At 43.0% G+C, this 24773-nt stretch overlaps 1 protein-coding gene across 9 annotated transcripts in view; it reads right to left on the reverse strand.

Annotated features, from left to right (window-relative positions):
* CHD7 (chromodomain helicase DNA binding protein 7) overlaps positions 1–24773 on the reverse strand; it is a 616542-nt gene that overhangs the window by 254551 nt on the left and 337218 nt on the right. For all 9 annotated transcript variants that reach the window (XM_033933452.1, XM_033933447.1, XM_033933448.1 and 6 more), the window contains 3 exons: positions 18749–18814; positions 10270–10325; positions 2777–2891 (listed from right to left, as the gene is read on the reverse strand). In XM_033933452.1, the coding sequence (XP_033789343.1) occupies positions 2777–2891; positions 10270–10325; positions 18749–18814 (237 nt within the window). The remainder of the gene's footprint in view (positions 1–2776; positions 2892–10269; positions 10326–18748; positions 18815–24773) is intronic.

Here is a 24773-nt window from a genome sequence, read left to right on the forward strand (position 1 = left end):
TACGAGAGGACGTTCCAGGCCAGCCAGGCAGCAATTGGCTGACCCAGAACGTCCTCTCCGACGTCAGAATTGACATCAAGCGGCAAGACTTGGTCGGCCCTGCGGAGAAGAGAAGCAGGGTGAACTCGATGCCGGCCTGTTCCCGATGGCCAGTGGCAGCCTTTCCCCGGCGGTAGCCTATTCCCCGGATTGTGGCAGCTGTGCACCCCCTTGGGGTGTGCACCCAGGGCGGACCTTCCCCCCCCCCCTCCCTTGGTACGCCACTGCAGGAAGGATCAAGCAGAAAGAGCTCCAAATTTACTTCAAACGCAAAAATACCCACAAAGGGGACAAAACTACATTGAATTTAAGAGAATAAAATGGGGAGAGCAGAACACACAGCTGCAGCCATGCATGCAGAAGGAAAGACTGTAGAGGGCGCTAAACTGATCAGTGAAGTACTATAGAAGCAGAGCGAAAAATCCAGAATGGATTCCTTCTGCAGAGATGCGAGTATGGGGAAATAACCCTATTGTCTAGAATGTCTCACCTATTGCACTGGAAATATTAATATTTTGGTTCAGTGCAACATCAAAATTCTATTCAACAAATTTAAGTATATTAATTGAAATGCTACAATTTAGCAGGACTGCTCTCTCTGTGAGGGAAGAAGACTTCAGACTTTGTTAACTAGGCCTCTTAATTGCCAAGTGAAACCTTTTACTGTTTAAGAATATTTTAAATGAAGTGTGAAATTACAATTCACTAATGAGCAATTGAAAATGGGCTTAAGGCATGCCACACAGCATTCTTGAGAGATACAGCTTGCAATAAAGAAATTAGAGCAGTGTACATTAAGTGCTGTTTTATATTATTAAGTAATTATTTGACTGCTTTTTAAACAAGATTCAAAAGGATGTCAATTTTGTAAATGGAAAGCACATAATTCTTGGAAAACTGAAGGTTGCTTCAGTGTATTCTGAAAACTAAGGGAACCTAATACAGTGGTACCTCGGTTTACGAGTGCACCAGTTTGCGAGTGTTTGCAAGACGAGCAAAATATTTGCAAAATCGGCGCCTCAGAAACCGAGCGTGCCTCGATTTGCGAGCGGCGCCCCCTGCGATCCGGCACCCTCCCCCTGCGATCCGGCACCCTCCCCCCCGCGATCAGGCACCCTCTCCCCTGCGATCCGGCCCCCCCCTGCTGCGATTGGGCACCCCCCCGCCGCTTCTTACTGTCATCGGCCTCCTCTTCTTGCTGGGCCTTGAGCATCTGCGCATGCTCAAGGCCCAGCAAGAAGAGGAGGCCGATCTTCGGGCACTGGCACCAACGCATAGGACATGCCGGTGCCCAGATGACAGTAAGAAGCGGCGGGGGGGGTGCCCAATCGCGGCGGGGCATGCCCAATCGCGGCGAGGGGGTGCCGGATTGCGGGGGGGGGGGGGGTGCCGGACCACAGGGGGGGGGCCTTCGAGGGAAGTAATGCCGGTTCTCATGGGGGGGGGAATAGAACAGCGCCGCTGTTCTCATGGAGATGGGAACGTATCAAAGCGAGTTTCCATTATTTCCTATGGGGAAACTCGCTTTGATAAACGAGCATTTTGGATTACAAGCATGCTCCTGGAACGGATTATGCTCATAATCCAAGGTACCACTGTATTTGCTCCTAACTCTTTACTGCCCTCCACATGACTGGAGAAGTAAATAGGAAAGTAAAAACCAGTCAATTTATTTTTCCTTTTTTAATATTAAAAACAAAAAATTCATATGGTGCAGTATTTAAAGCTACAGCCTCAGCACCCTGAGGCTATGGAGTTTTAAACCCACGCTGCTCCTTGTGACCCTGGGCAAATTACCTAATCCCCCCATTGCCCCAGGTACATTATATAGATTGTGAGCCTGCCGGGACAGACAGGGAGCAATGCTTGAGTACCTGAATAAATTCATGTAAACTGTTCTGAGCTTCCCTGGGAGAATGGTATTGAAAACTGAATTAATAAATTCTCAAACTGCAGTCAGGTAAAGCTCACTTAAATTGATTGCTTCCTCCCTAAATAAAAATCTTCACAAAGGCTCAAAATACCAGCCTTTGACTTACTCCTCTCTTGAGAGGTGTTACATAGAAACAGAGAAACATGAAGGCAGATAAAGGCCAAATGGCCCATCCAGTCTATCCATCCACAGCATCCACTACCCATCTCCTCTCCCTAAAAGATCCCATGTGCCTGTCCCACATTTCTTAAATTCAGACTCTGTCTTTGTCCCCCACTACCTCTACTGGGAGACTATTCCATGCATTTACCTCCCTTTCTGTTCATGAGATCTTAAATATGCAAACAGACAAATATTACCATTGAAATCTCAAAACTTATAAATGTGATTTTTCATTAAAATCTTGAAATATAACACCATTTTCTACTGTTATCACCACTTTTTTGATCTTAAAAATATTTGGATATAATATGAAAGACTTATGAATGGTAACTCTGGTAATAAATGGGCAGTTTGTGCAAAACATTTTGACAGTATCAACATCTCTTCCCTATCCGACAAAATAAAAGCAAAAAAGATTTGTAGACTCTTTAATGGTCAAAAGGAAAAGAAAACAATAGCAAGTAAGTAGAGGGCTGAGAAACCTCTTGTTTACACATAATTTTAACAATTACAGTAACCATTTTCTACATGTAAAAAACACCTGCAAGCACAACTTAAATGCTCCAAAAGGTTCTATATATTGACATTTGAAAGAATTTTACATAGAAATTCTAAGTTTTCCATATGATCCAAATACCATACCTCTGAAAGGAATTTGTTTTGACCCTGCTTTGCTTTGTATCGTTTAATCTTTTGATGTATTCTCTTGTCCTTCCCCAATTCTTCTACAGTTGCCCAGTGACAATGAAGAAAAGAGCTTAAGACAATTAGAAAAATAAAAACATTAATCCTCAGTATTGTGTTAACCTCTGAGAATACTAACAAGCAACTCCTGTAATAATAATAATAATAATTTATTGTTTATATACCGCTAAAGCCAAGGTAGTTTGAGGCGGTTTACAATAAAGAAGAGCTGGACATACAGCGAAAAAAAACAATGAAGTCTTTGAGTACATGAATGTTTGTACAGAGTAAGGTAACATTGTAGGGGGGGTTTACAATAAGAGTAAGTCGAGGCGATTTACAATAGGAAGAGCAGGTCGTACAGTGTGGTGTAAGCAGTGAAGGCTTTGGGACTTCTTGGTCAATAGGAAGTAGATCGAGGCGATTTACAAAGAAGGGTAGGTAATACAGTGTGGGATAAGCAGTGAAGACTTTAGGAATTCTTGGTCACAAATCAGTTGAACAGGTTGGTTTTAATTAGTTTTCTGAAGTTGAGGTAGGATGAGGAGTGCATGATGGTGCTGCTTAGCCAGTCGTTCTGTAGACTTGCTTGGAAGGCAAGGGTTCTGACAAGGAATCTTTTGTATCGGCAGGTTTTTATTGTAGGGTGGCTGAACATGCGTATTCTGCGTGTAGGCCTGGTGGAGCAGTCTAGTTTGAAGTGGGAGACCAGGTACAGAGGGGCCAAACTGAGAATGGATTTGAAACAGAGCCAGGCAAATTTGAACAACACTCTTGCCTCCAGGGGCACCAGTGGAGTTTTTGGTAGTAGGGGGTTATGTGGTCCCATTTCTTTAGGCCAAAAATCAGTCGCACTGCTAAGTTTTGTATGATTCTAAGTCTTTGAGTGGTTTTCTTGAGTGACCCCAGATAAATAATATTGCAATAGTCAAGTAGGTTTAAGATGGAGGATTGCACCAGTAAGCGGAATGATGTTGTGTCGAAGTACTTTCTGATGGTTCTAAGTTTCCATAGTGTCGAGAAGTCTTTTCTGATTAGAAGCTCTGAGTGCATATCTAGGGTGAGATAGCGGTCCAGTGTCCCTCCTAGGATTTTTATGGTATCGACAATAGGGAAGTTCTGTCCATTCAGGGTTATTGTGGTAAAGAGGCAATTGCTGTAATGTTACCATGCTACTATGTAAAATCAGTATAAGAGGAAAAACAGAGCTACTATTTCTTGGGGAAGGGGGGGGGGGAGAAGGAGAAAGGGTAAATCCCTTTCCACATTTCTTGAGATTAAAAAAAAAAAGAAGAGATTATGTACTTACCCTGGTAAGCTCTTTTCCAGTAGATAGGTGTGAGATTCTAGACAGCTGGGTTATTTCCCCATACCTGCATGCTGCAGAAGGAATCCACTCCGGATTTTTCACTCAGCCTGTGGTGTACTTACTTCACTGTGCAGTTTAGCACCTTCTACAATTAGTACCCAAGCACAGAGGAACACCCAAATATATGTGAAGTAGAGGCACCTATAGCAACAGGCTAAACAAATTGATCTGCTCAAAAGTAACTAAATAGTACCATTAAACGTCAACACAAGCTTCAAAGGAGCTCAGAAACTACTCCCCAATAAAGGAAACATATATACAAAGTCTTCCAAGCCCTCAAGGGCTGACAGGTATCCAAGAATCAGCTTGGAAAAGCATAAACAGACTGAATACTATAAGCAGGCACAGGAAGAACAGTGCGGGGAGTCTAGAATGTCTCACCTATCTACAGGAAAAGAGCTTACTAGGGTAAGTACATAATCTCTTTTTCCAGTGCAATAGGTGAGACATTCTAGACATCTGGGATGTACAAAAATAGTCCCCCAAATAACTAGGGTGGGCTTGCTGCGCCGGCCCTTAGGACTGAGGACCTGAAACCAAGAACTGTCTTGCAGCTACATCCACACTGTAGAACTTGTCAAACGTGTGAAGATAAGACCACGTTGCCACCCTGCAAATCACCTCAGGAGAAACAGATCTAGCTTCAGCCCATGAAGAAGCCATACTCCTGGTAGACTGCGCCTTGACGGAAACAAGGGACTATTTCCCAGAAACAGTGTAGGTTGGCAAAATGGCCTTATGGATCCATCTGGAAATCATGGCTTTAGAAGCAGGAGCACCTCACTTAACTGAATGAATCAGCAAAAGCAAATGGTCAGAGATACGAAACTTTGGTAACCTCCAAATATCACAGAACAACTCTGCACACATCTTCAAAAGGCAATCCTCTGTCCTGGAACCTGTAGACTTAAAAAGGCAGGCACACACACTTCCTTAACAACATAGAAATCCCAAACCACAGCAGGTCGGCTTGTTTTGGCATTTGCCTGGAAACAACCGGCATTTCGAGTATTGTTGACTAAAGAAGAATGGCAACCAGAAAATGGTCTTGAGTATCAAATCCAAGAGAGAAGCATTTCGAAAGGGTACATAAAGAACCTTGGTAAGGCTAGATGGCACCAGGTTAAGGTCCCAGGAAGGGCAAAACTGCTTATCTGGCAGTCTGACATGAAGAGCCCCCTTCAGAAAATCAGCAACATCAGGATGAGACATCTACAAGGACCGACGCTCCTGGGATCTAAAAACAAGAGAGAGCACCAGGCCACCTGGACCCAAAGATAAGTCACAGAGAAGTCTTTATCAAGACCACTTGGACCTGCAGAGAAACTACAGTACAGCCTTTATTCAAACCAGCCTAAGAAAGGTGAGATTGGAACTGAATATGGATCCACTGGTTTTGGGCGCACCAATGTTGGAAGGCATTCCATGCCTTAGCTTAAGCTGACATCAAGGACGACTTCTTAGATTTGAGAAGAGTATCAACAACCAGGGCAGAAAGAAGGACTCAAGAGTCCACTCGCAATTTGTATCAACAATTCTTCAATCCAGACCATCGACAAGATAAAAATTCTCGGCGTAATCTTAGATAACAAACTAAACTATCACGACCAAATTAATTCTGTCGTCAAAAGCTGTTTCCACAAGTTGCGTACGATTAGATCTTTGGTCAATTTTTTAGATGCTTCTTCCTTGAACACTAATACTTTCGCTGATAATATCAAAACTGGATTATTGCAACACACTTTACAAAGGCATCATACAAAAGGAAATTAGAAAATTACAAATAATACAAAATACTGCAATAAAAATTATCACAGAAAAAGAAAATTTGATCACGTCACACCTTTATTTAAAAGCGCGCATTGGCTCCTTATCAATCACAGAATTACCTATAAACAGGAATTAATTACATTTAAAGTCCTATTATTCAAAGCTCCACTATTCCTAGACAGAGTCGTCATCTTAAAAATTCTAGGAGTGACTCTTGACTGCAACCTTACCTTCGAAACTCACACCGACCTTCTGGTCAGAAAAGGCTTCTCCACCTTATGGAAGCTAAGATCCATCAGAAAGTACTTCGACGCTTCCTCATTCTGCTTACTTGTGCAATCCTCCATCTTAAGTCTACTCGATTACTGCAATATCATCTACCTGGGATCTTTCAAAAAAACCACTCAAAGATTGCAGATCATCCAAAATTCGGCAATCCGACTGATCTTTGGACTAAAAAAATGGGAACACCTAACTCCCTACTACCAAAAACTCCACTGGCTACCCTTGGAAGCAAGAGTGCAATTCAAGTTTGCCTGTTTCTGTTTCAAATCCATCCTTGGTTTGGCCCCCCTATTCTTGGTACCCCATTTTATCCTAGACCGCTCATCCAAACGCACTCGCAGAACCCACCTGTTTAGCCATCCAACTATAAAGGCCTGCCGCTACAAAAGATATCTAAATAGAACTCTCGCCTTCCAAGCAGGTCAGCTTAATAATTGGCTGGCCGACATTATCTCAAGCGCTTCATCCTACCTAAACTTCAGGAAACTACTAAAAACTAATCTATTTACCCGATTTATATCCTAAGACCTCTATGCCCAACCTATGGCCTCTTTTTACCACACCGTATCCTGCTTACCCTTTTAAACTGTATCTTCATCTGCTGATGGTACCCCCTCTGTTTTACCTATATGCCATATTCACTGACTGTACCCCCTCTGTTTTACCTATATGCATATATTCACTGACTATACCCCCTTTGTTTACAAACATTCTTGGATTGAACTTTACACAGACTGTCTTGCCCTTCTTTGTTGTACCTATTTTCTCAGATTGTACCATATTCGCTGATTGTCCAGTCTTTCTTCGTTGTAAACCGCCTCGAACTACTATGGCTTTGGTGGTATATAAGAAATAAATTATTATTATTATTATTATCCTGTATAATCCCTTCCGTACCTTATGATCCGTGGATAAAAATCTTCTCATAATCCCATCCTTACGAACTATAAACACTAGGCAAAACACACTTTTCTCAGTTACTGCTCCCCAAACCTGGAACCTATTACCAGCCCTGGTAAGGGAAGAAAAATTCCTTTAATAGTTCAAATAAAAGTTAAAAAGCTACCTATATAGTGATGCTTTTAATTTATTTGGTTTTGTAATTGTTTATTTATAACAAAGAACCTCAGACCACCACAGCAGTGGGAGGGCTGGGAGGGAGGGATCCCTTGGCCAACGAGGGAGCTCTGTTTAGTTAGTCTGCTAAGCAAGGCTGAACATGTAGACCCATCTTTCGCAGTTAAGCCACCCCTACCATCATCACCTTGGTGAAGGTCAGAGGCGCTGTCGGCAGCCCAAAGGGCAGGGCCAAGAACTGGCAATGCTGTTCCCAGAACATGAAACTACAGAAATTTGCGGTGGGCCAGAAAAATGGGAATGCACAATTATGCTTCTATTGCACTAACTGAAGAGAAAATCCAGAATAGGCCTCCAATCGTCTGAGCCTGAGTCCGAGAGGTTGGTTGGAAATGGCTCTATAGGCTGAACATCTAGCCAGTGCTGAATGGTTGCTTGAACTCTGAACACTTAATCTGGCCACCCCAAAGAAGAATCCACAAACCAATCTGACAGGCCTGACAAATTCCAGCATGTAGCCTAACCGAAAATTGTGCAAGACCCACTGGCCTGATGTGAGGCACATCCAAGCAGGAAGAAATGCTGAGAGATGCCCCTCCCCCCTATCCACAGAGCAGCATCCTTCAGTTTGTTGGCCTCATGTCTTTCTGGTAAGGGGTGCAGAATGGGAGGTGAAAGGCTAGGAATACCTGTAGCCCTCATACTATCATCAGGAGCTCTGTGAAAATCTATGCGACATGACGCTTATGGTCTGGAGTGCCATGAGCCATGAAAATTAGAATGACCAAAACCCCAAGAGGGCTTGAGTCCACTATCAGGTATGGACTTAGGGCAATGTTCTATCACAAGATCCATGTCATCATCCAGGCCTTTGCCAAGCAACAAGTGCCCCTTAAAAGGTAGCCTAGCTAATATCACCTTTAAAGTGGAATCACCAGTCCACTATCTGATCCAGAGCAATCGTCGGGCCGAGAGCAAATATGCTGATACTTTTGCCAAAGCTCTCAAGATGTCATAGAAGGCATCCACCATATAATCTGGTCCAGCCATCAGATGTTGAAGAGGGGAAACCACCATTGCACTTTCCAGTGTGTGCCACCAAGAGAGATAGGTGCGTGCCACAAAGATGTCACCAAAGTAGCTTTGATACCTAAAGTAGCTGAATCAAAAGGTTTCCTGAGGACCGCAGGCATATGGCAGTTTTGCATATCCTTCAACACTACACCACCCCCACTGGGGAGAGGGGTCTGCTTGGTCATCTGCACCACCAAAGAAGCCACCTGGGCTGACTCAAAAGTTGCTGACACTCTTGTGCCAGAGGAAACAAGCATGACAAAGCTCCAGAAATTTGCAGAGCATCCTCTGGAGAGTCAAACTGCTCCGCGACCAGAATACCCATATCCAGATGTCAGTGCACACCACAAAGCCAGGAGGAAGAAATGGACAGAGCTGGCAGAGGAACGAAGTTCAATTCCTACAAAAACTCAACAATAAGGTCCAGCAGAGCTGAAAACTGAAATAAGCTCAGAAGCGTAGAATCCACACCAGGATTCAAGACCCCTGGATTTAAGACCGCAGATCCAGCATACAATCCCTGATTTCCCGTTCTGGGAAGCAATGAACCAACAAACAAGGGATCGGACTTTTTATCTTCAGCAACCAGAGTATTTATATACCCTAGTTAGAATTCTGAGATCCATCCAAGATAATAGGCTGGTTCTTCCTTCAGTCAACAGGGCAAAATGGGAATCAACAAGAAATAAGACTTTATATTTCATTGGTCCTCAATTATGGAATCATTTACCACATGAATTGAGGTTGGAGGTAAATATGCAAGCATTCAAGACTAGACTAAAAACATTTTATTTTTGTGAGGCATTTGGTAAAGATTCTTCATTATCAGAGATAATTCATATATATTGAGGGGAAAGGGTCTTTGCAATGTGAATCCTGTGATTTTAATGGCTAAAAGACATTTAGGTTTATTTTCGGTTATATAGTGTGGTATTTGTGTGTGAATGTAATTTATTTCTTCTTTAAAAGTCTTGAGGTCTGTCCTATTTTAATTGGAGTTCTTTTCTACATTTTATAGATATTGTAAACCGCTTGGACCTGTCATATGAATGAGCGGTATAACAAGTTTTAATAAAACATAAGAGACATAACCTCTGGATCCCTCAGAACAGGATCAGAGAGTGCAACAGCTGCAAAAGACTGAGGCGAGGATGTGCCCAAAGGCATCATGCCTCTCTTCCTCGCTGGCATCTTGCAGCAGTCTGTGACACACTGATCTACCTCTACAGTCAGCACTGCTAATCTTTATCCAATTTATCAGCTTTTAGATATATACTGCTCCTGAATTTAAAGCACCCACAGGCTTCTTAGTGGCATTGGACACAAGAAGTGCATTATAAGTTTGCTATGTAATCAAGAAGGGAAAATATTTGGATATCTCTTTTTTAATTTAAAAAAAAATATTTTCTGTTTCCAGAAGCAACATGCATTTTTAAATGACAGCCTATACACTGATGGAAGACTACATAAAACAAATAGAGTACAAAACCATGAAATGCCTCTAATATCAAAGAACCTAGTTTTAACTGATAAGAGTTTTTATGGAAGCTTGTCTAAAATGTATCAATATACCCACTTGTTGGCTTTTCCTTCATTTATACTTTGATAAAATTATTAAAAGATGAATCACAGTGCCAGTATTTTCCTTAATTGAGAAATAAGCATTTGTTTATAAAGCCATCAGTTCAAACAGATTAACAAACTATCAGCTTCAAAGCACAAGTCTGAAATGATATAAGGTCAACTTGACTAAAAATTGCCTACACCTCCTATAAGGAAATGGAAGCAATCCATTGATAAATGTTGCCTGTATTTTATTTCCTAGTAGGGCAAAGCTGAAAAGAACTGGGGTCAGTATATATTACAATTCACTTACAAGTTTTTGTATTTTACATAGAACTCCTCTACTTCCGCTTCTTCTCCAGACTCCATCTACAACAAAATCACATTAGGTGATACAAGATGTTTAAAAAGTATTCATCAGGATATTAAATTCTTGAGTATTCCCTTCTATTAAAACAAAGAATATTCACAAAAGGTAACAGGATATAGAAAGGAAAAAGAAAAAATAAGTGTCTTAGTGGAGGCTGAGAAAGAATGGGCAAGGAGTCTCTTGCATCACCTTTCCTGCAGAAAGGCTCTGCTTACTAAATCATCACGGTTATGAATCATTTTAACTCCTCCTTAACCACATGCATTTTCATTCACATCAGCCTGACCTCGACTGGCTTTCTGCCAAACCACAGTATTAAGCAGACACCAAGTGTACCATTTTCTCAGGCAGCAGCCAATTAGTAACTGTATCCCTGAATGCCTTATGCATTACTGTTGGCTAGTTATTGATAACTTTACATTATGGGGCTTAAGTGATAATAAGTACATCCCCATATAGTTAGCATATATATACTGTATATAACTATATACTGTATAAACAGAACCTCTTGTAGTAGGATTTTAGCACACCATGTCAACGTGTGCCATAGAATCAACGTGGGAAAGAAAAAATGCCACTTGTTAACACAGATATTTATCTCTCGTCTTAAATGAAGTGAAGGCTTGAATATAACTAAAACCTCTAAAGCACCCCAGCCATATAATTAAAAAATAAAAAATAAAAAAAATCTGTGCTATACAAAAAAAACCACACTCATGGTAATTATGTTTTTGTCTTTTTTTTAGGTGGTAGGACCATCATAAGGGCCAGCAAGTCATGTCCAATATATGCAGCAACTTCACTTACTGCTGCTTCTATAGCTATTTATTTATTTACTAGTGTTTAAGCCCGTTACATTAACAGGTGCTAGAATAGATGTGTAGACTTAAAAGACCACAAAATCTACTGAACACTTACCTTGTGAGCTTTAATATCCTTTGTATGGTTGATTTCCAGACTTTAAACAGTTTTCTGAATTTTAAGTATTTTTTTTTTAATTTGTTGTTGGATGCTATGGGCCTCAAAAATTGTTTGCTTTTCCCATTTTTCCAGCAGACCTCTGTACCACTCACACATCCCAATCAAGTTGCCTCTGCCGGAGGGGCATGTAGCTGCAATTAAAAATTCCAAAATGCCTCACAAATCTCCTCATCTCGTGTGATCCTTCTCTCCCGCACCAATCTCAATGGCACTATTTTCTTCCAAAATGCTCCCCCTCCCCAACTAACTATTCATACAAACATGTAGACCGACGCCTCAGTTACCCCAAACTCCCCTCATCTAAACATAACACACACTTTCGAGACAACCCAAGAAACCCTGACTAACCCAAGGGTCTAAAAGGAATGTCTGGTGCTCAGATTGCTTCCATGCTTGGTTGTTATATTATACTGTGCATGTGGAGGCACGGAGGCATGGAGTTTCAAAGTGTGGATGGGCAACTAAGGGTTTTATTATTATTGTTATGAAGATTAAGAAAATTTGGTTTTTGCTTTATTTAATGTCATATATCTATAAAATTTCCTTATACACAATATTCCTTGTGAATATTCTGTTGAATTTGGTAATAGTTTTGCTGGCACTATTTTTTTAGGCACATTGAGTGCTGGCACTGGGTTGTTGGTTTTTTGGCACTCTGAGTGCTGGCACTGGTTTCTTAGGCACACTGACTGCTGACACTGGTATTTTAGGGACACTGAGTGCTGGCATTGTTTTTTTAGGCACACTGACAGCTGACAGGTTTTTTTAGGCACACTGAGTGCCGGCATTGGTTTTTTTAGGCACACTGAGTGCTGGCATTGTTTTTTTTAGGCACACTGGCAGCTGACACTGGTTTTTTTAGGCACACTGAGTGCTGGCACTGGTTTCTTAGGCACACTGAGTGCTGGCACTATTTTTTTTAGGCACACTGACTGCTGGCACTGTTGTTATTTTTAGGCAAAGCAAGATCATTCCTTGCCCTCTACCAAGCACACCCCTCCCCCCAAAGCAAAGCAAGATCACTCCCTGGCCCCCTCTCCAGCACTTCCTCTTTACCCAAACCAATGCAAGATCAGTCACTGCTCCCCCAGCACACTCCCTTTTCCCCAAACCAAAGCAAAATTGCTCCCTGCTCCAAGCACACAGCTTTTGGCTTATCTGAGAAGTCTCCCATTTTTTGAAGCAGCTCTGGCAGGGTCCAATGCAGGATCCTTGTAGCGAAAGGGAAACCGCCGTAGGCTCCTTAGTCAACTGGAGGAAACAGCCGCATGCAAACCGCCACGGGTGCTAGAATAGATGTGTAGACTTAGGCATTTCTTTCTTTCTTTCCGTCTCTCTCCCTGGCCCCTTGTCTGTCTTTCTCTCTGTCTCTCTCCTTGGCCACTATCTGTCTGTCTGTCTTTCTTTCTGTCTCTCTCTCCTTGGTCGCTATCTTTCTTTCTTTCTGTCAGTCTGTCTCTCTCTCTCGCTCTCTCCTTGGCCACTGTCTGTCTTTCTTTCTGTCTCTCTTTCCTTGGCCGCTGTATTTCTTTCTTTCTTTCTCTCTCTCCTTGGCTGCTGTCTGTCTTTCTTTCTGTCTGTCTGTCTTTCTTTCTGTCTGTCTCTCTCTCTCCTTGGCCGCTGTCTGTCTGTCTTTCTTTCTGTCTCTATTTCTCCTTGGCTGCTGTCTGTCTGTCTTTCTCTCTCGTACCTACCTTGTTAAAATGAAGCAGCTCTGGCAAGGTCTGACGCAGGCTCGTTGTGTAGATAGGAAACCGCCGCACACAAATCTCTGCAGGCTCCAGCTGGAGGAAGCTTGAGGAAACCGCCGCACGTGCCGCAAACCGCCACCGCATGTGCTGCACGCTGTATTGTGCAAGTCTGACATGGAAGCATGGATCACGGAGGCAGGGATCATGGTGTTTGAAGTGTGCATGCGCGCTTAGGGTTTTATTATGATAGATTCAATTTTCTATACTGTTCTTCCAAGGGAGCTCAGGACAGTTTACATTAATTTATTCAGGTACTCAAGTACTTTTTCCCTGTCTGCCCTGGCAGGCTCACAATCTATCTAATGTACCTGGGGCAATGGGGGGATTAAGTGACTTGCCCAGGATCACAAGGAGCACCATGGGTTTGAACCCACAACCTCAGGGTGCTGAGGCTGTAGCTTTTACCACTCTCCCCCTTAACCGCTACCACACTCTTCCAGCATACAAAGATGAACACACATTTATAAGAATTACCATGAGTTATTTTTTCAATACCACAGGGGTTTCTTTGAGAGGGGTGTGATTTATTATATGGCTGGAGTACTTTAGAGGTTTTTCTGACTTATGTTAACAGGCAAGTTATGGAAAGAAAACTTTTTAAAGAATCAAATGGAGGTCCCGATTCACAAAACAGCCCACCGCGTGTTTTTCCCCTCGATCACTCATTTTCCTACCTGGCCATACAAATTTATAAAACCCCATGAAAATAGCCAAGCAATTGATTCACTGACATTTGCTTGGCTATTTTGCATCAGATTTTATAATTCTAAAACCTGCGTAGACCTGTCGGTAACTGTGTTACCAACAGGTCTGCCTGGGTTTTTTTCTCCCATGGCACAGATATTTTGTGTGTATTACACACGCAAATTATCTGCCCCATTAAAAAAAATATGAAAAAAATCCCCCACTGCTCGTAATGACCCTCCCCCAACAATTGCTCCCCACCCCAAAACAAACGACAACCCACAAATGGCAGGAGGGATGCCCACTCCCTCCTGCCATCGGCCCCACCCCTGCGCCAAAACAAATGGCCAACCAGGGACTTCCTTAGGCTCCTTTCTAAGGAAGTCACTGATTGGCTCAGGTGCTTCAGGCCCCTCCCAAGGGAGGAGCATGAGGCATCTGGGCCAATCAGGGCACTAGGCCCCTCCACATGCATCACATGATGCACCGGGGAGGGGCCCTAAGGCCCACTGGCGTAGCAGGCCTTGTGGAGGAGCAGGAAGTGTTTGTGTTTCCTCCTGCTCCCAACGCAAGGTATGGACACCGGGGAGGATTGGCCACTGTGAGAACGAGCAACTGGGCTTGATGGACCATTGGTCTGACCCAGTAAGGCTATTCTTATGTTCTAAGAATTTCCTAACATTACTCTTGAGTCTACCATCTCTTAACCTCAGATTATACCCTCTGGTTTTTACCATTTTCCTTTCTCTGAAAAAGATTTTGTTCTACATTAATACCTTTCAAGTATTTGAACGTCTGTGTTGGGACTGCGAGGTGCATGTCCAGAATCTAGAAGTAAAATTTCACCGCCACCTGGGGAGCCGCGAGTACTGGGACTGCGAGGCGCACGTACCAAACTGGGGGTGGCCACCTAAAGCTTGAGCTCCGCGGGACCCGGCATTCATTTTGAGAAAAATCACGCTATTGGCTTGTGGCCAGCCTTCGGAGGAGAAGAGAGCAATTTAGAAGAGCAGCCCACTGGGGTGGTATGCCAGATGGCTTACCTGCTTGGGATTTAAACAAGTTTTGCTTATTGTGCTTCCCCTCACGGCCCTATGGCGGAAACACCACGTGGATGCTGGACGGTTTGCCTGCTCGGGATTTAACAAATCTGGAAGGCTCAGCGGGAAAACTCTCCAATTTTTAAAAATCTCCCTTGGATACACCATTCTTTTCTATCTGCTGCCAGTGAGTCTGAGGAACCCCTTGGGAATGGGAGAGCACTCCACCACTCACCGACGCTACAGCCGCTGAGCCAGCTGGAAGGCTCAGCGAGTAACCTGTCCAATCTTAAAAATCTCCCACTTTCCTTTGGCTCTGTCATTTTTTTTCTACCTGCTGCAGGTGCGACTGAGGATCTCCCCGGGCGTGGGAGAGCACTCCACCCCTCTCTGACGCTACAGCCGTTGAGCCACCTGGAAGGCTTAGCGACAAAACCCCTCCAATTTTAAAAATCTCCCACTTTCCTTTGGCTCTGCCTTTCTTTCTACCGGCTGCTGGTGCGACTGAGGATCCCCTCGGGCATGGGAGAACATTCCGCCCCTTACCAACGCTACAGCTGCTGAGCCAGCTGGAAGGCTCAGCGAAAAACCCCTCCAATTTAAAAAACCTCCCACTTTCCTTTGGCTCTGCCTTTCTTTCTACCAGCTGCTGGTGCGACTAAAGATCCCCTCGGGCGTGGGAGAGCACTCTGCCCCCACGCTACAACCGCTGAGCCAGTTGGAAGGCTCAGCAGAAAACCCTCTCCAACTTTAAAAAATCTTCCACTTTCCTTCGGCTCTGCCATTTTCTTCTACCTGCTGCCGGTGCAACTAAGGATCCCCTCGGGCATGGGAGAGCACTCCGCCCTTCACCGATGCTACAGCTGCTGAGCCAGTTGGAAGACTCAGCGGGAAACCTTTCTAATTTAAAAATAAAAATCTCTCACAATGAAATCTATACTACAAAAACATACACAAGCTTTCCTACTGATTACCCTGCTCCTAACCAACTGGAAGGTGGCAGCATACAACATCTCCCCAATACCAACTATTTCAAATACTAACAGAATTCACCACCCAGCTAAACGTATCAGAGGGGACAGACACATAAACTATCAAACCTGCATTCATCACCCCTTCACATCAACAGAGAGTAGAAGACCAACAAACCCTTACAAGACCAAACCACAACCTCACAACTACAAACAGTACAAAACACAGCTCTAAGACTTAGCTACTCACTGAGGAAATATGACCACATCACAGTGGCATACCTCGACTCACACTGGCTCCCAATACAAGCAAGAATACATTTCAAATTCTACTGCCTACTATTACGGAGATAGCCCAGCCTACTGGTACAACCAACTAAATCAAACCACAATAACCAGAGATAGGAGAACCCACGAACCATTCACGCACCCTCCAATCAAAAACGTCAAACGAAAAAAAATGTACAATGCCCTCCTAGCCACCCAAGCAGCAAAACTAGACCACCAACTCTCCAACTTACTGATATTGACCGCAGACTACAAAACCTTCAGAAAATAAATAAAAACCCTGCTATTCAAAAACTCCATAATGACAAACTAAGCAAGATCCATCTCAAGTCCCATTTGCAATCCACTTCACCCTTTAGCACCTACGAAAATGTCCAGACAACTCCTAATATACTCCTAAATGTCATGACAACTCATATGTAATCCGCCTTGAATCACAAGGTAATGGCGGAATAGAAATCACTAATGTAATGTAATGTAATCTCCCCTGTCCCTCCTTTCCTCTCTAGGGTATACATATTCATGGCTTCCAGTCTCTCCTCATACATCTTCTGGCACAAACCTCCTACCATTTTAGTCGCCTTCCTCTGGACCACTTCAAGTCTTCTTATTTCTTTGGGGATAGAGGGGTACACCTGGAATGCGCTTCCAGAGGATGTAATAGGGCAGAGTATGGTACTGGGGTTTAAGAAAGGATTGGACAATTTCCTGCTGGAAAAGGGGATAGAGGGGTATAGATAGAGGATTATTGCACAGGTCCTGGACCTGTTGGGCCACCGCGTGAGGTGACTGCTGAGCACGATGGACCTCTGGTCTGACCCAGCAGAGGCACTTCTTATGTTCTTATACGGTCTCCAAAATTGAACACAATACTCCAAATTGGGCCTTACCATGGACTTGTACAGGGGCATCAACACCTTCTTTCTTCTACTGGTCACGCCTATCTCTATACAGTCTAGCATCCTTCTAGCAACAGCCACCGCCTTGTTACACTGTTTCTTTGCCTTTAGATCTTCAGACACTATCACCCCAAGGTCCCTCTCCACATCTGTGCATATCAGCTTCTCAACTCCCAGCACATATGGCTCCTTCCAATTTCTAATCCCCAAATGCATTATTCTGCACTTCTTTGCATTGAATTTTAGTTGCCAGATATTAGACCATTCCTCTAACTTTTGCAGATCCTCTTTCATGTTTTCCAGTCCCTCCTCAGTGTCTACTCTGTTACGAATTTTGGTATCATCCTCATAGAGGCAAACCTTTCCTTCTAACCCTTCGGCAATATCACTCACAACTATGTTGAACAGGATCGGCCCCAGCACCAATCCCTGAGGGACTCCACTATTCACCTTTCCCTCCTCCGAGCGAATTACATTAACCACCACCCTCTGGCATTTGTTCATCAACCAGTTTCTAATCCAGTTTACCACTTTGGGTCCTAACTGCAGCCGGTCAAGTTTGTTCAAAAGCCTTCTATGAGGAACCATGTCAAAGACCTCATCTTGTAACATATATGTTGGTCATGCGGTAAGTCCAGTGATAAAAATAAGAACAGGTTCTTTTGAGGTACGAGATATCCGGCACAACTCCAAATCAATAATCACTAAACCAATATAGCAAGAGAAGACTTCATTAGCTCAACAAATATCAACCCTTCCTACTAAAAGTATTATAAGGTTGATATACCACAAATAAAGGATTTGAGCACCATAAAGTCTTGAATATAAACCAAGACGATATTTCCTCCCCCTCCCACCAAAAAAAGGTGGGGGGATGTCAACATGAATATAAACCGAGGGTTTGTATTCCAGCATTCCTCCCCTTACTTCCATTTCCTAGGTTAGCTGACATTCCCTTCCTCCTGTGTTAGCTAATGTTGACACAAAAAGGATTGCAGCATGCCAGCTTCTGTCCTCAAAACTTTGTTTCGAAGGTAGCAGGAGCCAAGTAGGTCTTGAACATGAACAGATGATTGCAGTCAGCTAGTTAGTGCACGGTCTTGACCCTTATTTCAGCGTTAGCAGACTTGGAAAAAGAAGGTAAGGGAAGGAATGCTGGACACCATGGGGGAGGGGAGGTTCAAACAGTGGCGTAGTGAGGGAGGGTGGTGCCCCTACACTTCTGCACCACTTGGGTGCCTCCCTCCCCCCGGCGTATCTTTTGAAATGCTCACTGGCGCAAGAAGCATCTTCCACCTGCTACCCGTGCTGGAGTCTGCTCCCTTTTCAAGTCCCATCCTGATCCTGCAACCAGGAGGTCATGTCAGAAGGGAGCCGATGCCGGCTGGCGTGAGCAGAAAGTGGAAGATGCTGCTTACGCCAGCAAACCTTTAAAGAGGTAGGCAGGGTTGGGGGGTCGGAGAAGGAAGAGGAAGAGGTATGCTGGCACCCCCTGCGAAGACAGCACATGGGGCGGTTCACCCCCCTCCCTTACTAAGCCACTGGGCCCAAATATAAACCAAGATGCAATTTTTGATGGGTTTTTTGTTTGGGGGGGGGTACAAAAACTCCTAGTTTATATTCAAGTATATATGCTATGCATTAACTGTTAGGACACTATTCATAAAATACCATTGAGGGATCCTCCAGAATTTATCATGCCTTAAGAAATTAAGAGGTTCAACCTAATTTCAAATCTAAATACAATCATTAAAATGACTGAACCTCCAGAGGGCTCAAAATGTCTTTTTTGTTTAGACAAGCAATACCTGTTTCTTGGTCATACGGCTACTAATGATTTTCTCGACAACAGGGCCTTCAGCATCAATTGCTTCCTGCGAAAATAATTAAGGAAAAAAGAAGAAGAATGTTTATTTTCCTTTTACTCCCAGGATCAATTTTAGTATTTTATATCAACAATATTCCATTATATAAAGACCTTTGGTAAAGAACTGTTGAAAGGTCACTTTGGTCAGCCACAAAACTTAGAGACTTGAAGAAAGCGACAGGTATATTTAATTCAGCATATGCGGACCCCTGAGCCCCCAAGCTGGCAGCTTCAGAAGTCCCGAAACCAGGAAGTTACAGTGATATTTATACAATTTTCTGGCTATACAACTGATTGCTAGAAAAAACTTCTCACGTGTTACTTTTCTTAACAATCATTGGTCCTTAACAGGTCATTTATCTAAGCCCTGCAGTCTTTCTGTTACATGTCCAGGAGGGCGGAATACAATATTGTGTATGCTGAGATAACCATAAGAAGCTAAAACGCCCAGCTAAAACACCTAGTGTAGGCAGGCTAGAACATGAGATAAGTCAGGTCTGCAATTAAACATAATTCAGCATTTTATTAAAGAGAAAACTTAGTTCAAGACTCAAGAAAACCAGTCCCAGACTCATTCACTGTAATACAGTAAATCATAGACACAATGAACTGAAAACACATTTTGTGTTCTAACTTTTGGTACTCTGACAACAGTCTTAACATTTCTCTTCACTTTGAAACTGCTTTGTTATATGCTGCTACTTCATTCTCAAACTTAAAGGAGATAAGAAAGAAAAAACAAATAAACAGCTACGTCAACGTTGTTTGTGAGAAAGAAAGGCCATGAAATTTATCTTGCATAACATGATTTAGAAAATATCCTTTACAGAACCTAGAGAACAACAAAATATAAAAATGTACTATAAGCATGAACAACCTACCAAAACATTGGACATTTCATATAAGTACCCACTGAGATTTCAGCATGGACAGACAAGACAGACAGACTACTTGAAAATTTGGAGTTTGCAATTCAGCTATAAAAAAAAAAAATAAGCTGCTCTCTAGGATTGATGTACTCAATGTATATGAGAGCCATTTTTATGGATTATAATTTTGTATAGACTTTCTTTTTTTATATAATTCTTTATTAATTTTCAAGTCAAGTTCTAAAGTGCATTAGAATTTACATACAAGTATCATAAACAGCACTTACATTCAATCAATAACAATACAAACTATATTTCCTCCCATTTCCTTCCACTATATCCAATCAAGATAGAATACAAAATATATTTCCCCCCCACCCTCCCAGGATGTATGTGCAAATCAAATAGAAAATAAAGGCACTATACAATTAATCAGAGTTAACAAAATTTGTTAATGAACCCCATGTTGTTTTAAATAATTTATTATGACCCAATATATCTGAATTAATTTTTTCATATCTATAACATAAACATAAAGTTTCCCACCAAAGGGAAAAATTAAGCCTGTCCCAATTTTTCCAATTCTTGGTAATCATTTGCAAGGTAATCCCAGTCACAATAATTAAAAGCCTGTTTTTAAATTTATCTAATGGAGGTTTAGTTTTCAACAATGAACCACAGATTACTACATCGTAGGACAATGGAATCGATATTTCCAGAATCAAATTAATTTGTCCCCATATTGATTTCTAAAAGTTGAGTATCAATGGACAATAGAACAACAGATGATCCAGTGTCCCTATTTCAAGATGACAGTGCCAGCATCTATTAGACTTTGAACTATCTAACTTTTGCAAACGAACAGGGGTCCAAAAGATTCTATGTAACAAAAAGAACCAAGTTTGTCTCATAGATGCTGACGCTGTACATATCATCCTCCAAGTCCAAATCCGTGTCCACTGAGTAGCAGAAATCTGCTGCTTTATCTCAATGCTCCAAATGTCTTTTAGGCTTTTTATTCAAATATTCAGATATTAATTTGTACCACTTAGCAGCCTGATGCCCTTGCAAATCTGTCTTGAAACACAGGCCCGGCAAGGTATACTAATTTTTTAAGTTACGCCAATCAGGGAACCCCTTTTGAATGGCCTGCTTCAACTGCAACCATTTATAAGCTTGACTTTGAAATGCTGAATGATTGTTGAAGTTGTAATAAATTTAGCATTTTCCCATTTGAGATCACATCATCTAAAGTACGTATGCCTGCCTGCAGCCAATGCTTCCAGAGGATTTTAGATTCGCCGATTTGTATCTTGGAATTTAATCACAGAGATTGGCATTGACACGTGGATTGTTATATTGGAGTAGGTGATAAATTATTAATAAATTTTAATGTTTTCCAGGTAGAAAAAAGAATACTATTGTCGTCGTATATTCTAGGCAACTTGATACTCAAAATATGGCTCAGACGTAATGGGGACATGAGATGAAACTCTAATGGGATTAGGTGAAACACTTACAGCATGGGTTCACGATTGGCTGAGTGGTAGACTTCAGAGGGTGGTTGTTAATGGTACCATCTCTAAAACGTCGGAGGTAGCCAGTGGGGTGCCGCAGAGCTCGGTCTTGGGCCCGATCCTGTTCAACATATTTGTAAGAGACATGACTCAAGGGCTTCAAGGTAAAATAACATTATTCGCTGATGATGCCAAACTATGTAATATTGTAAATAACAGCAATCTGTCCGACAGCATAACGCAAGACCTGCTTTTGTTGGAACAGTGGTCCTCGACCTGGCAGCTTAGCTTCAACGCTAACAAATGCAAGGTCATGCACCTTGGCAACAATAATCCGTGCAGAACATACACATTGAATGGAGAAATCTTAGCAAGGACTGCCGCAGAACGGGATTTGGGGGTGATCATCAGCGAAGACATGAAAACGGCCAAACAAGTGGAGAAGGCTTCATCTAGGGCTAGGCAAATGCTGGGTTGTATCCGGAGAAGTTTTGTTAGTCGGAAGCCCGACGTCCTAATGCCTTTGTACAGAACCATGGTGAGGCCTCATCTGGAGTACTGCGTACAATTCTGGAGGTCGCATTACCGCAAAGATGTGCTGAGAATCGAGTCGATACAGCGAATGGCCACTAAGATGGTCTCGGGGCTCAAAGATCTATCATACAAAGAAAGGCTGAGCGAATTGCGGCTATACTCTCTCGAAGAACGTAGGGAGAGAGGGGAAACCGTGTCGAGCTCCATACTCATGGAGATGATGCGGTATATAAACTTAAGGTTTAGATTAGATTAGATTAGACATGATTGAGACGTTTAAGTATGTCACTGGTCGCATCAAGGTAGAAGATGATGTTTTCCTTCTTAGGGGACCCTCGGCCACAAGAGAACACCCGCTGAAAATAAAGGGCGGGAAGTTTCATGGCGACACCAGGAAGTACTTCTTCACTGAAAGAGTGGTGGACAGCTGGAATAAGCTCCCAGTACAGGTGGTTGAGGCCAGCAGCGTGCCAGTTTTTAAGAACAGTTGGGATGCGCATGTCGGATCTCTACGAGGGAAAAGGTCATCAGAGAGCGATTAACTAGGGGGGTGGGTCAATGGAGTGGGCAGACTCGATGGGCCTTGGCCCTTTTCTGCCGTCACTTTCTATGTTTCTAATATCAGCCAGTCCGGTAGATTCTCCATGAGTTCAGGAAGGATCCAATACATACCCTGCCACAATATGAAGGCTTGATGATATCTATAAAAATTTGGATCATTTACCCCCCACCCTCACCGATTATGAATTTTGCAGATATAAGGCTATTTTAGCAGTTTTACCCAGCCAAATAAATTTTGTAAGAATCCCATTCAATTTTTTAAAAAAGGATCCTTGAAAATAAACTGGCAACATACTCATTTGGTAGCAAACTACAGGCAAAATCATCATTTTGATGGTTTGGACTCTACCCCTCCAAGAAAGATGTAATGGGTTCCAATGCTCACACATTTCTTTGACTTTCGATAATAAGGATTTTTCATTTACTATCATTGTATCTTCCAATGTTCTTTGGATCATAATACCCAAATATTTTGTACCCTCTTCCTTCCAAAGGAATGGGAATGGATCAAATAAGCCTTTTACACAATGCACATTTAATGGAAGAACCTCTGATTTGCTCCAATTTATTTTGTAACCAGAAAATTTGCCAAATCAACCAATCAATTCCAGTAAATATGGGATGGTAGATTCAGGATTCTTCAAATGAAGCAAGATATCATCTGCATAGGCCAAAATCTTTTATTCTCAACCTGCATATGAAATTCCCTGTACACTTCTCCCTCCGTATTCGCTGTGATAGGGGATTAACAGAACCGCAAATACAGAAAAACTGTGAATAACTTTTTCATATGTTATTTGCTGTTTTCTATTAAAAACCTTTGTGAATGTGGTGTAACCATGAATAACAAGGTGGGAGACCTGGTCTCTTCCTCAAGGAGAGGCAAAACACGGTGAAGAAAGTGCTAGGAATCAGCAATTTTTCTCTGTAAATGCTTGGAATCAGTGATTTCTCTATACAAGCTGATGTAATTTGGGGGAGGAGCCAGCAAGCTAAAAACTGTGAATAATCGAAACCTCGAATGCTGAAACCGTGAATACAGAGGGAGAAGTGTATCTCCTTTGCCTGCTGAATGGACAACAAGGGTCCCAAAACAATATCAAAAAGCAAAGAGATAAGGGACATCCTTGTCTAACTCCCCTCTTCAGACAAAAACGCTCTGAAAATGTATTACTGTATTTTTCGCTCCATAAGACGCACCTGACCATAAGACGCACCCTAGATTTAGAGAAGGAAAACAAGAAAAAAAATATTCTGAATCAAATTCTCACTGCCAGGCTCTGCACTCAACCCCACACTCCTTGCCAGGCTCTGCACCCTGACCCCCCTCCCTGCCAGACTCTGTATCCTGTCCCCCCTCTGGTGGTCTAGTGTTAGGCCAGGACAGGGCAAGCTGGGACAGGGCAGACCCGGACAGGGCACAGGGTAAGCCGGGACAGGGTACAGGTCAGGCAGGGACAGGGCAGGCAGGTTAGTAGAAGGCAGGCAGGCCTAGTGACCTGGTGGCAGGCAGGAACCCCCAGCAGGCCACTAGGCCTGCCTGCCACTAGGCACACCAAGACAGGCAGGCAGGCCTAGTGGCAGGCAGGCAGGGCTCCCCTAGCAGGGCCCCCCAATAGCACCCCCACACCGAGACAGGCAGGCAGGCAGGACCCCCCTCCTTACCTCAATTCCACGGTAATACCTCCCACGGTCCAGCGCTGTAGGGAAGGAGATTTCAGCTTCCTGCCCTTTCATCCAGCTGACTCCCGAGCGTGAGTCAGCTGGAGGAAAGGGCAGGATGAAGTCAGCCGGAGGAAGGGCGTGGAAGAGAGATGTTGCTGCTTCACCGGCTCTTTCCCAGTTCTGATGTCGACGGGAGTCCTCGCGTTTCAAGGAAGGCAGTGGCAGTATTTAACCTCTGCACCATCAGAGGTCCTTCTCTCTTTTCTACAGCGCCGCTGGAGCTGAAAACTTTTTTTTTGTCTGCTGTGGTGGTTTTATACTGCCTTCCCCCGTTGGTGCCAAAATCAGGGAGCTGAAGAGATGTGCTTCAGCAACTCTTCCTCCGTGCCGGCGTGGAGCGGTGCTGAGGGTAAGCTTGTAGACAGCTGAAAGCTCCTGCCCTACATCGCTGGACCACAGAAGGAATTAAGGTCCGGGGAGGGGTTGGGTATACGCTCTATAAGATGCACCCTTATTTCCAACTAATTTTTTTTGGGGGGAAGTGTGTCTTATAGAGCGAAAAATACGGTATTAATATATATGGCCTCTTTTACAAAGCTGTGCTAGCTGCTGTGCTGCGCTAATGGCCCCAAAGCCCATAGAGACTTAAAGGGCTTCAGGGCTGTTGCTGCGTGGCTTTGTAAAAGAGGCTGATAATCTGGCAGAAGAGGAATTATACAAGGTTTGAATCATTTGAATAAATCTGGTCCTATTCCAAACCAATCCATTGCTTGATACATGAAAGTCCATTCTATACAATCAAAGGCCTTCTCTGCATCTA

This window comes from Geotrypetes seraphini, chromosome 2 (assembly GCF_902459505.1).
Source record: "Geotrypetes seraphini chromosome 2, aGeoSer1.1, whole genome shotgun sequence".
NCBI classification, from domain to species: domain Eukaryota; kingdom Metazoa; phylum Chordata; class Amphibia; order Gymnophiona; family Dermophiidae; genus Geotrypetes; species Geotrypetes seraphini.